The sequence below is a fragment of the Cebus imitator genome, unplaced genomic scaffold (genome assembly GCF_001604975.1).
Source record: "Cebus imitator isolate Cc_AM_T3 unplaced genomic scaffold, Cebus_imitator-1.0 Scaffold472, whole genome shotgun sequence".
NCBI lineage: Eukaryota > Metazoa > Chordata > Mammalia > Primates > Cebidae > Cebus > Cebus imitator.
In genome coordinates, this window is record NW_016107787.1 from 1452665 (window position 1) to 1466942 (window position 14278).

Sequence of the window (14278 nt, forward strand, 5' to 3'; positions counted from 1 at the left end):
GAGTTCTCATCTAAGGAAGCCAAATAATGAATAGAATTAAGATTGCTCACCCTAATAGTACATACATATATTTATAAACTACCACTATACCTCTACCACCTACAGTGTGACCAGAGCTTTACACCTTAAGAATTCTCAAGCACACATTAATCCTGCAAAGCCAATAGAGTAGTAATTTCCATTTGACGTGAAAAAACTGACATTGAGAAAAGTCAAGTGGCATGTCCAAAGCCACACTGCCAGTTAGTGGTGGAACCAGAATTAGAACCAGGTCAACTGATGCCTGTTCCAATGTTCTTTTGCCATACTATCATCTCTTTTTAAAAAAGGACATCTTAAAAATTATTTTGAAACCTAAGGAAGCTATAAACTGGTTTTATTGGACTGACTTGTTGAACAACAAGCATCTAGCAAGAATTAACTTTGAGCATGGAATACTAAAAGTTGTTTAGAATCTATAGAGCCTCTTATCACTCTCAGACTCTCCCCTGAAAGAATGACTGAAGTATGCACTAACACAAGGACAGAGCTAAGCAACTGTGTTTTATTGTTTTAACTACCACAGGAAGAAACCGAAGAGCAAATGGCTGATTCACAGGGTCCTGATGGGTTTTCTGCTCCATACTCTTTAGCTTCTCCTAAAAAGGCAACTGAAAACAGTTTACATTTTGGGGGAAGGAGCCTTGTTTATCAGCTGACCAACCCTATGCTGATATACTTTCCAACTTGGCAGGTGTAAGCATGTATTGGCCAGATTTCCAAGATATCTTAAGCCTTTAAATTTAAACCAATGCCAGCGTAGAAAACAGTCCACATTCAAGTATAAAACAGAATTAAATACACTGCACCAAAAAAATTCTTCTTGACAAAATGAGCAAAGATATATGAAAGGTTAAATTAGAGAAATTAAAAAATATCATTTAAAGGAAGAAAGTTTATAATAAATGGCTTTAGAGAAGTCCCAGAAATTTAACTCTAACTAAGGTGTTATGAGAAAAGACAGCTTATATGAAGTCCTTTACTTAAAAATCTTCTCCTCATAAAGAATATAGAACAAACTGACCCAATATTTCCAAGTCATATAGTCGGACTGGAAAAAAGAGAAGGGGTGAGAGAGAAAAACAAAAAATAAGATTATATTAATAATTACTTTGTGATACATTATATAACTAATAGCAAGAAAACCTGAAAAGAGAAGTCAGTTAAATGTCAAAAATTATAAAACAAATTAAATTACTTTTAAGAGTTCTAGCTGCTCCCTGAATGCAAGGAAACAAAAATCAAGCTAGCTTCATTAAAACATGGAAGAGTAAACACACAGAATCTAGATTCCTAAAGAAGAATCAATTTTTAAGTTCAAACTATAATAAATACATGCCTAAAATCCTAAATATTATTAAAAATACACAGTAATTGAGGTTAAAAAATAAATACTACACCTACACTAAAAATGAAAATCAGTTCATGGATAGTTTAATACAATACGCCCAATTTAACTTACAGCTATAAGATGTCATTTCGTCAGGGATAATAGGCTAAATCCATCAGAGAGGGCTCTAAGACTTACTTTGTATAACACTGAGTCCAAAGAGGTGGCAATCCTTTAGCCTGAGCAGGTCACAAACCTGGACCAGCAACTGGTGACACAGAATCTTAACCTGTAGGGAAAAAGGCATGACTTGAAATAGCAATTCAACTGAGTTCACACGGGGAGCCACAATCAGGCCATTTAATGCATCATAAATGTACTCCTTGAAAGACAGGCTGACACTAGAAAACAACTGCTGCTTTATCAAAATCACTTTAACCTGGGGCTGTGTTTCAGTAACGAGGATCACAGTACCAGTTTTTACAACATGGTAATAAAGTACAAGACTCACAGATCTTATGATACATGGACAGAACTCTGAAACCACGGTGCATGATAAATGATAAATGAGTTTTGGAAAGCAGCATAGCCTACTCAGATTACCAAAAATATTTATTTGGCAAGTTTCTTTTAAAAAAAAACTTTTATTCATTTGTTTTTTTAATTGACTAATAAAAATTATATACATTTATATTATACAACATAAAGTTTCGATATGTGTATATACTGTGGAATGGACAAATCAGACTAACATATGCATTATGTCACATGTCTATCACTTTTGTGGTGAGAACACTTATAATTTATTCCTAGCAATTTTCAAATATACATCATTAACTACAGTCACCATGTTGTACAATAAATCTCTTGAACTTACTCCTTCTAACGGAAATATTGTATTTTTTGACTAACATCTCACCAGTTTCCCTACCCCTTAGCCTCAGGTAACCACCATTCTACTCTCTGCTTCTCTAAGTCAGACTTTTTTTAGATTACGCAGGATTCGTCTTTCTGTGCTTGCCTTATTTCATTAAACCTAACATCTTCCATAAATTGCAAATTATCCATTGTTGCAAATGCCTTGTTTTAAAAGGCTGAATTGCGTTCCATTGTGTATATGTGCCACATTTTCTTTATCCGTTTATCCACTGGTACACATTTAGGTTGATTCCGTACCTTGACTATTATGAATAATACTGCAATATAAATGGGAGTGCAGATATCTCTTTGATATAATGATTTCATCTCCTTCGGGCATATACCCAGGAATGGGGTTACTGAACCATATGGTAGTACATGTTTAATTTTTTGAGGAACCCCCATGCTGCATTCCATAATGGCTGTATTAATTTAAATTCCCACCAACAGTGTACAAGGGTTTCCTTTTCTCCACAACCTCATCAACATTTGTTTTTTTTTGTCTTTTTGATAATAGCCATTCTAATAGGTGTGAGATGTCACATTTCCCTGCTATTTAGTGATGCTGAGGATTTTGTCATATACCTACAGGCCATGTGTATATCTTCTTTTGAGGAATGTCTACTCAGAGCAAGTATCTTTTCAAGGAAAGATTTCCTCTTAATAGTCTATCCTAAAAACTCATTTACTGTACAACGAGTTAGTCTAGACTTTTTTTTTTTTTTTAAAGATAGGGTCTCAACAAACCTTTCTTTTTTTTTTGTAGAGACAGGGTCTCTCTTACTATGCTGCCCAGGTTAGTCCTAAACTCCTGACCTCAAGCAATCCTCCCATCTTGGAGTCCCAAAGTGCTGGGATTATAGGTGTGAGTCACCATGCCCAGCCTGCCTAGCTTTTAATTTATCATTGTTATTGTCTAATATATTTTTAGTGCCTAAACCAGATTCTTTTTTATAAGTCCTAGCACAATTCAATCACAAACCATATCGATTTGGAATTCAGGCAATAAGTTATTCTGACAAGTCAAAAGTTGAATGATAAAACAGTCTTTAAAAGATACAATTTTCTTTCTCAATAATAATCTTATAATAATGCTTTCTCAAATGTTTAAAGAAGTATTATGGGAGACAATAATTCTGCTGAGTCTATCTTGTTGACTTCAGGATTACCAAGGTTTGTTAGAGTTTGGGCTGACTTTAAGAAACCACCCAGGTCAATTTATTTAATCTATAGGAACAAAAAATAAAACTCAGAAAACTTAAAGTCCTATCACTAATAGTGGCAAAGGCAGCAACTCACAGCCCATTTGTGTATTAAAATACTTTACTAAATATATATATTAAAATGTTATAACCTGACAGTTTTTCATTTTAGCTATATACATTACATATGGCATCTCCCCCATATTAGTACTATTTGCTTAACAAATTCTTTTTTCAATAATGATGACAATTAGTTTAAATTATTATAAATTCTAAAAATTTGACTCTGAATTGATAGCTCTTTATCATACCTTAATATGGAACTCAGGAAAATAAAGACACACCAAAATCCCTCGAAAAACTGAAAGTCAAACAATTCAGAACTGGTGATAATTCTGATTGTAGTAAGAAGAATTTCCACAATTATTATTAAATAGGAACCAACCTAAAGCATCTTACCCACTGGAAAAAGCAGAAGATACTTAATACCAAAGTAGCCCCAAGTGAACTACTTGGAAGTACCAGGAACTTATGCAGGGACAGTGTCTTATTTTATTTTACTTATTTATACTTATTACACTTTAAGTTCTGGGGTAAATGTGCAGAACATGCAGGTTTGTTACATGGATATACATGTGCCATGGTGGTTTGCTGCACCCATCAACCTGTCATCTACATTAGGTATTTCTCCTAATACTATCCCCTGCTTAGCCCCCAACTCTCTAATATGCCCCAGTGTGTGATGTTCCCCTCTCTGTGTCCATGTGTTCTCATTGATCAACTCCTACTTATGAGTGAGAACATGTAGTGTTTGGTTTTCTGTTCTTGTGTTAGTTTGTTGAGAATGATGGTTTCCAGCTGCATCCATGTCCTTGCAAAGAACATGAACTCATCCTTTTTTATGGCTGCATAGTATTCCATGGTGTTTTTATCCAGGAGCTGGTTTTTTTGAAAAATCAACAAAATAGATAGACCACTAGCCAGATTAATAAAGAAGAAAAGAGAGAAGAATCAAATAGATGCTATAAAAAATGATAAAGGGGATATCACCACCTTTCCCAAAGAAATACAAACTATCATTGGAGAATACTATATATACCTCTACACAAATAAACTAGAAAATCTAGAAGAAATGGACAAATAGCTGGACACATATACCCTTCCAAGACTAAACCAGAAGTTGAATCCCTGAGTAGATCAGTAACAAGTTCTAAAATTGAGGCAGTAATTAATAGCCTACCAACCAAAAAGTCCAGGACGAGACGGATTCACAGCCAAATTTTACCACAGGTACAAAGCGGAGCTGGTACCATTCCTTCTGAAACTATTCCTAACAACAGAAAAAGAGGGAATCCTTCCTAATTCATTTTATGAGGCCAGCATCGTCCTGATACCAAAACGTGGCGGAGACACAACAAAAAAAAGAAAATTTCAGGCCAATCGTCCTGATGAACATTGATGTGAAAATCCTCAGTAAAATACTGGTAAACCAAATCCAGCAGCGCATCAAAAAGCTTACCCACCACGATCAACTCGGCTTCATCCCTGGGATGCAAGGCTGGTTCAACATACGCATATCAATAAACATAATCCATCACATAAATAGAACCCACGACAAAAACAACATGGCTATCTCCATAGATGCAGAAAAGCCCTTTAACAAAATTCAGCAGCCCTTCAGTGTCTTATTTTATATTCAGGATATGTAGTAGGCACTCAGTAAGTGTTCAATGAATGAAAGCCAGAAATCTGATTCCCTGTAGGATCCTCCTCACTTTCGTTCTGTTCCACGACTAGAGACCAAGACCACTCCCTGAATTACTGAGCAAACTATTTTATAAACATGCCATTCAGCATTTCAGGAAAACTGCATAAATGCAATCCCACCTACCAACACCACTGGAGAACACATTTGCCAATGGGAAATCATTATCGTTCTCTTTGTGTACAGCTAGCTTGAATAACCTGACAGCCTAGATTTCTGTCCTACAGAAGTCTTATGTCATTTCCAACATTCACTTTAACAGGCCTCTGGATTTTGAGTTCCATATCATCATAATTCTACTTTACAAATAAACTTAATGATAAAGAGGAGGAGAAAGCATCAAATATCATTTAAAATTCTTAAGTTCAACTATATACTACAAATCTGCAACTTAAAATGTTATGTTGTTTATAGCACCTTTAATCCTTAGTTTGACCATATTTAAAAATGTTGGGTAAGAAGCAGCCAAGATAAAATGCAGTAAGAAGCTAAAATTCCAAACCACAAACTAAATGTATAGGAAATAAACTATTTTAACCTTGTGTGACTGTAGACCTAATAACGTTATATATTTCCTCCATGCAGCCCATACATTTATTATTGTTCTGCTAGTTTAAATCAAGTATTTGGAGCCTACTGGTAAAGCTCTTCAACAAATATCAAGTAAGCAGTGCTCTTATTCAAAAACTATAATTAAATAAGGCCATGGCTCTGAGGTCTTGCCTGCTGTGAAAATAAGCCTGAGTTTTCTGTATTTGCATATTATGAGTATTTAAGGCTATGTTTCAGCTGACTGTGAAATTTCTCAAGTTCTTTAATCTCCAGGAGCAATAAGAATGTTAAAAAGTGCTATATAGTATGAAGTATTAAGAATCGGAATTAAAGCTTTATGTAAAAATATACTCTATATGGACTTTTTTTTTTCTTGAGACAAGGTCTCACTCTTCTTGCCCAACCTGGAGTGCAGTGGCATGATCATGGCTCATTACAGCCTCAACCTCCCAGGCTAAAGTGATCCTGCTAACTCTGCCTTCCAAGTAGTTGGGGCCATAGGGAAGTACTATCATGCCTGGCTAATTTTTAAATTTTATGTAGAGACTGGGCTCTCACTATGTTGCCCAGACTGGTCTCAATCTCCTAACCTCAAGTGATTCTCCTCCTCAGCCTCCCATAATGCTGGGATTACAGGCATTAGCCACCTTGCCCAGTCTCTATATGGACTTTTAAATTAAAATAGCATGTGATCCTAAGTGTTAATGGTTTGTTATTGTGCAAGAATGTTTAAAACATACTCTAGAAAAAAAGTATTGTTTAGTCTTGGTGAAGCCATAAAAGCTCTTGGCCACAATTTATATCACTCAAATCTTTATGGCTCCTATATTTACCATGGTTTTACTTCCAAAATTTTCCCAGGTTTCCATATTTGCCTGATGATTAAAATCCTTTAAAATAGCATCTACTAATGCAACTCACAGGGAATTCACAATGACCAAAACACTAAATTTATTCCATATGCAAAAAGACGATAGTCTATCAATCACACCGGTCAGGGAACAAACCTGCACTGTTAAAAATATATGTATAGAAATTATAAAAGAATTAGTTAATAAAATCATTTTTGCTACAGTTAATTTATTACACTCAAACTCTATACATATTGACTGCTATTTTCTGAACAAAAAGATAACTTTTTGCAGAAAAGGAGGGCCCACTGGCAGCCATGAATTGTTTTTCTGGTAGTGGGGAAGCCTCCACCCTACTTAACCTAGTCCCTCCTTTGGTCCAACCCCTTACTAGAGAGGAGTTTGGGCATAGCAAGAGTCAATATGCCTGTGTCCTACCTTATATCTACACCGAAATCAGAAATCCTATAGGCCTACATGGGATTCAGACTCTTCATCTTAATTTCATTAACAAAGTACACTAACGAAACGAACAAACAGTTCAAGGAAATAAAAACAAGTAAATTGATACTCAAGGGCTCACTTATGAAGCAATTCACGTACGCCAGGTACTTCACTAAGTACTCATGCATGTGACATCTTTAAATCCTTGTAATGTCCTGTGTATAGGGTAAGATTATCCCTATTTCATGGATGAGGAAACCAAAGCAACAAAACAAAACAAAACTAGAAAATTTGCCTTAGATTGCAAAGTAAGTTGTAGAGTAGGGATTTCAACCCAGGTCCCTCTGACTCTGAAACCCACCTTAATCATGATATATGACTTCACAGTCTATGATCATAGTCCTAACCATCTTAGAGGGATTATTATACTAATATCGTAAAAGAGAAGAGTTGAAAAAGTATAAATTATCTCTGCCTAGGGATTAAAATAATAATAGCAGCTATTATATATGCATCAGAAATTATGCTGAGTGTTAACCCTGAATTCTCACAATCACCCTGAAGCCAAAGTACTATTCTCATTTTAAAGGTAAAGATGATGAGAGAGGTATAATTAACTTTCCCAAAGTCATTCAGATATGAGATTTGAATTCAGGTCTATGTGTTTTAAGTATATCCACATCTTTTCACTTCCATACTACTCCTCACTTATTCTATAAAGGGAACACAGAAAGAAAGCTAATACAAATTTAGTACCTACTAGGTACCAGGTACTGGGAAAGTTGCTTTTACAAGTAAAAATGGTGAATAAGCTTAGGCAACTTGTCCAAAGGTCACAAATCTAGTAAATTGTAGAGTCAAAATATGAATAATCTTTTCCTCAGCAATGATGATGATATTATTATTAACAACCAACATTTATTTTGCCCTTACTATGTATCATGTACCGTTCTAAGAGCTGGGCCATTGATGCATGCCAAAAACACAATCAAGTAACCAGAATTCCAGAGAGTGAAAGAAACTAGGTGTTGCTGGCACATAGATCTTTGCCTGTTTCACTCAAATTTTAGAGTTATCTATAGCATCTATTTAGGGGATCTTATTTTTTTTCTTTTTTTTTTGAGCTGGAGTCTTGCTCTGTCCCCCAGGCTGGAAAGCAGTGGCGCGATCTTGGCTCACTGCAACCTCTCAGGTCATTGCAACCTCTGCCTCACAGGTTCAAGCAGTTCTCCTGCCTCAGCCTTCTGAGTAGCTGGGATTATAGGCATGTGCCACCACATCCAGCTAGTTCTTGTATTTTTAGTAGAGATGGGGTTTTGTCATGTTGGTCAGGCTGGTCTCAAACTCCTGATCTCGTGATCCGCCCATCTCGCACTCCCAAAGTGCTGAGATTACAGGCATGAACCACTACACCCCGTCTAGGGGGTCTTATTAAATGCAGATTCTTGTGTCCTACCTCAGACTCACTACATCAGCATTTCTCCCATCCAAGTACTAACGAGCCCAGACTCTGCTTAGCTTCTGAGATCAGACAAGACCAGGCCCATTCAGGGTGGTATGGCCATAGACTACATCAGCATTTCTAAGAGTGGAGCCCAACAAACTTTAGTAAGCTGCCCCAAATAATTCTGATGTACATTCAAGTTTCAAAACCACTCATCTATAGGAGCAAATGAACTGGTTATCTTCCAGTCTGTTCTCTATAACTATCTCCCTCAGCTGAAATTTTAGTATAAATTAATTTCTTTGAAAATTATATTCAGCCTTCAGTATTCTTCACTAAGTCGGATTAGTCTGCCTTCACCTAACTGTGGTTAGTAAGGTGTGGTCCACATCCTGTATGTATGTGTATAAACACAAGAACATATACACATATTGCACCAGGTAAAAAGACAAATGAAAGTGAGAGAAGTTTCTTAAGTGCTTATGCTATATGTCCTAGATTATATATATTTTTAAAATGTGGTGGATATCTTTTATATAACTGTATAAAAGGTAAAACAGAATATTCACATACGTTAAGTAGGATTAGATTATAACTTATTTTGCTAGTGCCCACCCTGAAAAGAGAGATATTGTCAATTTTTATTCAGTTAAAAAAAACAAATGCTGTCAAAATAATACCGCATCACTTCACATATCCAAAAACAATTTTAGATACCCTGAGCAGCAATGTACATAATCAATGGAAATTCTAACTGAAAGATGACAAAGTTCACCCAACAGGCAGGCCTACTGGATGCTCAGGTAATACCTATACAAATATGAGAATACAGGAGTAAATTAAGAAATTGTGTTGATTCCAAGAATAAAGCCAAAATGACCATGGCAATAAGCAGAAACTTAAAGTTTTTAATAAAGTTATTTAAATGTCGTAAAAATTTTAGTATAACATTTGGAAATATTGTTTTATATAGCAATTGGATTAAAAATATAGTAACATGGCTAGGCATGGGGGTTCATGCCTCTAATCCTAGCACTTTGGAAGGCCGAGGCAGACAGATCACTTGAGGTGAGGAGACCAGCCTGGCCAACATAGTGAAACTCCATTTCTGTTAAAAATAAAAAAGTTAGCTGTGCGTGGTGGTAGACACCTGTAGTCCCAGCTACTTGGGAAGCTGAAGCAAGAGAATTGCTTGAACCTGGGAGGCAGAGACTGCAGTGAGCCAATTCACTGCAGTCCATGTCACCGTACTCCAGCCTGGGCAACAGAGAGAGAGAGACTCTGTCTCAAAATAAATAAATAAATAATTAAATTAAAATATAGCAGCATATAGGAAAGAAAACTAATTCAAGTCATGCACTAAGAAAATTTTTCTTCTAATTCCAACAGAATACAATCTATGAAAGCAAGAGTATGAAAGTTGATAATACGGAGGTTGAAAAATGTTAGACATAACACTGATTATCATAAAATTGTTTGGTAGTCTCTACCAAGGATAAATATAATGTAACCTATGATTCACAAATATACTTTTAATATAAACCCAGAAATATTTCTACATGTACATACACATAAAATGTTCATAACAGTTTTACAATAGCCCAAAACTTAAAACAACCCAGTATCTATCCATCAACAGTAGATGAATAGATTGGGTGTATTCGTACATGGAATATCACACCACAATGGAAAAGAAAGAATTATTGTCACATAGATTCACATGAATGAATTTCACAGCCCAAATGTTGAATAAAAGAAGCCAGAAGAGAATATATACATAATTTCAGCTTCATGAAATTCATAAACAAGCAAAACTTTGGTGACAGAGATCAGAATAGTTTTTGCCCTTTAGGTGGAAGATATTGACTAGGAGGGGTCACAAAGGATCTTTCTAGGGTGCTGAAAATGTTCTATATTTCAAGCAAGTGATGGTTACATGCATGTGTACAATTGTAAAAATTCATTGGGCTGCACACATAAGGTTTCTATACTTTTCAGTATGTAAATTGTAACTTGACTTTTTAAAGTTAAAAAAATCATATTCCTCAATATTGAGGTTATGTAAGCAAGCTGACTATGACTCACAGACCATAAGCAACAGCTTAGTGTTCAAATGCACAGCCTATGCACCTAGTCCTGGAAATAGGCTAGACTTCGGCTACTCTTAAGATAAAATCGAGATACATATTAAAAAGCTATCTAAGACCAGCCATGGTGGCTCACGCCTGTAATCCCAACACTTTAGGAGGTGGAGGTGGGTAGATCACCTGAGGTCAGGGGTTTGAGACCAGCCTGGCCAACATGGTGAGACCCTGTCTCTACTAAAATACAAATAATAGGTGGGTGTGGTGATGTGTGCCTGTAATCCCAGCTACTTGGGTGGCTGAAGCAGGAGAATCTCTTGAACCTGGGAGGTGGAGGTTGCAGTGAGCCAAGATCACGCCTCTGCATTCCAGCCTGGGTAACAGAGTAAGACTCAGTCTCAAGAAGAAAAAAAAAAAGCTATCTAGATTGGTGCAAAAGTAATTGCAGTCTTTGATATTACTTTCAATGGCAAAAGCCACAATTACTTTTGCACCAACCTAATAGCAATGATAACCATTTCATGTGTGTGAGATACAACTCTAAGCACTTAAGATACAAATCCATATAATTCAATAAAAAGTGTAAAAAGAGCAAATGTTTGTTTTTCAATATAGTAACCACAATTCTCTAATTCTATCCCAGGTGAGAGAATGTTGACAGTACCTACACACAAGCCACAAAGCTAAGTTAATATATGTATGGAATACTTAACAACCCAATTCTGCCACATTATTATTGCCCTAATTCTGTAAAGATTTCACCCTTAATCAAGTCGTAAGTTGAACGTGGTCACTGGTGAAAACATAATACTTAAACATTTCTAAACTGGATCTACTCACATTTATGATGATGTTCAGAGATTTATCGTCGGGAAGGAAAATGCACACACTGCGGCGGTCTTGCATGACTCTGTTGTTATGGAAATTCAATTTGTTCATTGTGTTTTGGGCTCTCTGGTGGTCAGGGCTGGGCTCTAGGTCCTTGGCAATTCCTCAGGTTCCCAGCACTCGAAAGCCAAGCTTGCCTCCTCATCACATGCTCTGCAGCAGAAGCATCATGGTGCTTGACTACGTGGGTTTCATAGCTGTAGAAAAGCCAAAGGGGAGACTCCTGAATAAAGGCAGTGAAGACTGTGAAGAGGGGGTCAGGAAGATACGCACAGCACTACTATTCTTGTGGGCACATGGACCAGGGATGACATGTCTCCAGCCAGCGCCACCTTGATACATGAGAACTCACTTAAATTCATTCTCTATTTTGCCCACAAAGTTTTAAACCTTTCATTCACAGTCAGGAGTTAAACTTATAACCAATGAGAGCCTCACACAGTCAAGGATGTACAAAGTACTACAGGGCTCACAGAAACACAGATCCTGTCTTAGAGGAGTTTTCAGTCCCACATGGAAGATAAAGAAAGGGTTTTGAATATGAAATGACAAAAACAGCAGCAGCAAGAAAATTCTCTGTCTTTTTTATTACTATCAAACTCAAATAAATGTCTTGGCTCTCACATTACATTCATTCTTCAACCATTGTGGTCTGGCTTCCACTTCCTTCATTTCACCAACATGGCTCTGCTAAAGGAAGCCCGTGATCTCTAGCCCATCACTTTAATTGATCTCTCTATGACATTTATCCTGGTTAAGCCCTCCTTATAACATTCTTCTTCCTTAGTTTTTATAGCTCTTTCTCCTGATTTTTTTTTTTTTTTTTGGAGACGGCGTCTCACTCTGTCACCAGGCTGGAGTGCAGTGGCGCAATCTCGGCTAACTGTAGCCTCCACCTCCTGGGTGCAAATCATTCTCCTGTCTAAGCCTCCTAAGCAGCTGGGACTACGGGTGCGTGCCACCACACCCAGATAATTTTTTATATTTTTAGTAGAGACGGGATTTCACCATGTTGGCCAGGATGGTCTCTATCTCTTGACCTCGTGATCCACCCACCTCGGCCTCCCAAAGTGTTGGGGTTACAGGCGTGAGCCACCATGCCCAGCCCCTGCCCGAGTCTTTAACCTGACAACGCAAACTTAATTTTTCCATTTATTATTTCATAAACTAATACACAGATAAAACAAGACCGCATATTTCAAATCATATTTGTATAGAAAAGTGTGATGGATTTTGGATGTCGCTCCTATCTAATTAGTTCTATTAAACATATTAATTGTATTATTTGATTTCTCAGTTTTTGAGAGAATTTTGTTTGCAAGTAATAGAAATTTTATCTCCAATTTTCAATAATTACACCCATTATTTCTGTTTTATGTCTCACTGCATTGGCAAGACCTTGCAGAATAATTTTAAAACAGAAGTGGGTATTTTCTACTTTTAATGGGTGTTCTAGTATTTCATATATTTTTGCTAACAGAACGCTATTCAGCCAAGACATGTCAAGACTAGTTGCCTCTCAAACCATTAGTATTCATATTATTCCTTTCCAGCTACAACTGTAGGATGTAAAAGACCATTTCCAGGAATATGGAACTGTTTCACTAGGAGGAGAGTATATATAACTATACAATTTTCACAGAAAATACATTAATACTCACATAAATCAAAGCATAGATGAGAAAGAATCTTGGCCAATTTGCTTAAGGTTAAATGTCTAACTCTTATCAGCAGGCGGGGAAAGAATACATTCTTAGATAGTTGGCACATTTAGAAAACATAATCTAGTATTCGTTTTAAAGTATAAATAAAACATCATTTATAAAAGAATCACTCAAAACAAAAACAAATGGTAATCATATACATGGTACACTTCATTATTAGGAAGGTGGCTAAAAGCCCGTTTAGAAGTATTCTGCTTTTATTTTATTTTATTTTATTTTATTTTATTTTGAGACGGAGTTTAGCTCTTGTTACCCAGGCTGGAGTGCAATGGCGCAATCTCGGCTCACCGCAACCTCCGCCTCCTGGGTTCAGGCAATTCTCCTGCCTCAGCCTCCTGAGCAGCTGTGACTACAGGCACGCGTCACCATGCCCAGCTAATGTTTTGTATTTTTAGTAGAGACAGGGTTTCACCATGTTGACCAGGATGGTCTCGATCTCTTGACCTCGTGATCCACCCGCCTTGGCCTCCCAAAGTGCTGGGATTACAGGCGTGAGCCACCGCACCCGGCCCCTGCTTTTCTTAAAGAATAATAATCGTTTTATGTTAGCTTATAGCCAGCACATCATCTTGTGGGGTAATCAGAGGCCTGTGCTATGTTCTCACTAGGATAAATGGTTAACCCATATGTTCTATGACCACCAACTACACCCTAATCTACTCATTCATCTAGAAAAAACGCATGCTTTTAGTTTAACAATTCTAAAGCATCAGTTGGAGGACCAGTATTGGCTGCATTAGAATCAGCTGGGTGTTTGTAATTAAATGCAGAATCCTGAGCAGGTATAGAAACAGAAATTCTGGCATTTCTACTCATACAGAATCTCCAGGGTCAGGGCCAGGCATTTCTGACGTGTAGCGACAAATGGAAACCATCACTTTAGTTAGCGGAAGGAAGGCACTGAGCAGAGAGTTGAATATAATACACTGGAAAAATATCTTAAAGATAAAGAATTAGGAAGAAGTAGTATATGTGAATGATATCACATCATCATAATAGGAAAAAAAAAAAAGTCCTAAACATTATCAAAGGTATAA

The 14278-nt window shown here is 36.7% G+C and overlaps 1 protein-coding gene across 4 annotated transcripts in view; it reads right to left on the reverse strand.

Moving 5' to 3' along the window:
- FRMD6 (FERM domain containing 6) overlaps positions 1 to 14278 on the reverse strand; it is a 150487-nt gene that overhangs the window by 31175 nt on the left and 105034 nt on the right. For 3 of the 4 annotated variants that reach the window (XM_037732777.1, XM_017512425.2, XM_017512424.2), the window contains exons 2-3: positions 11470 to 11714; positions 1568 to 1658 (exon numbers count right to left, since the gene is read on the reverse strand). In XM_037732777.1, coding sequence (XP_037588705.1) covers positions 1568 to 1658; positions 11470 to 11568 — 190 coding nt within the window. In that variant the 5' untranslated portion in view covers positions 11569 to 11714. The remainder of the gene's footprint in view (positions 1 to 1567; positions 1659 to 11469; positions 11715 to 14278) is intronic. The other variant, XM_037732778.1, reaches the window with a different exon arrangement.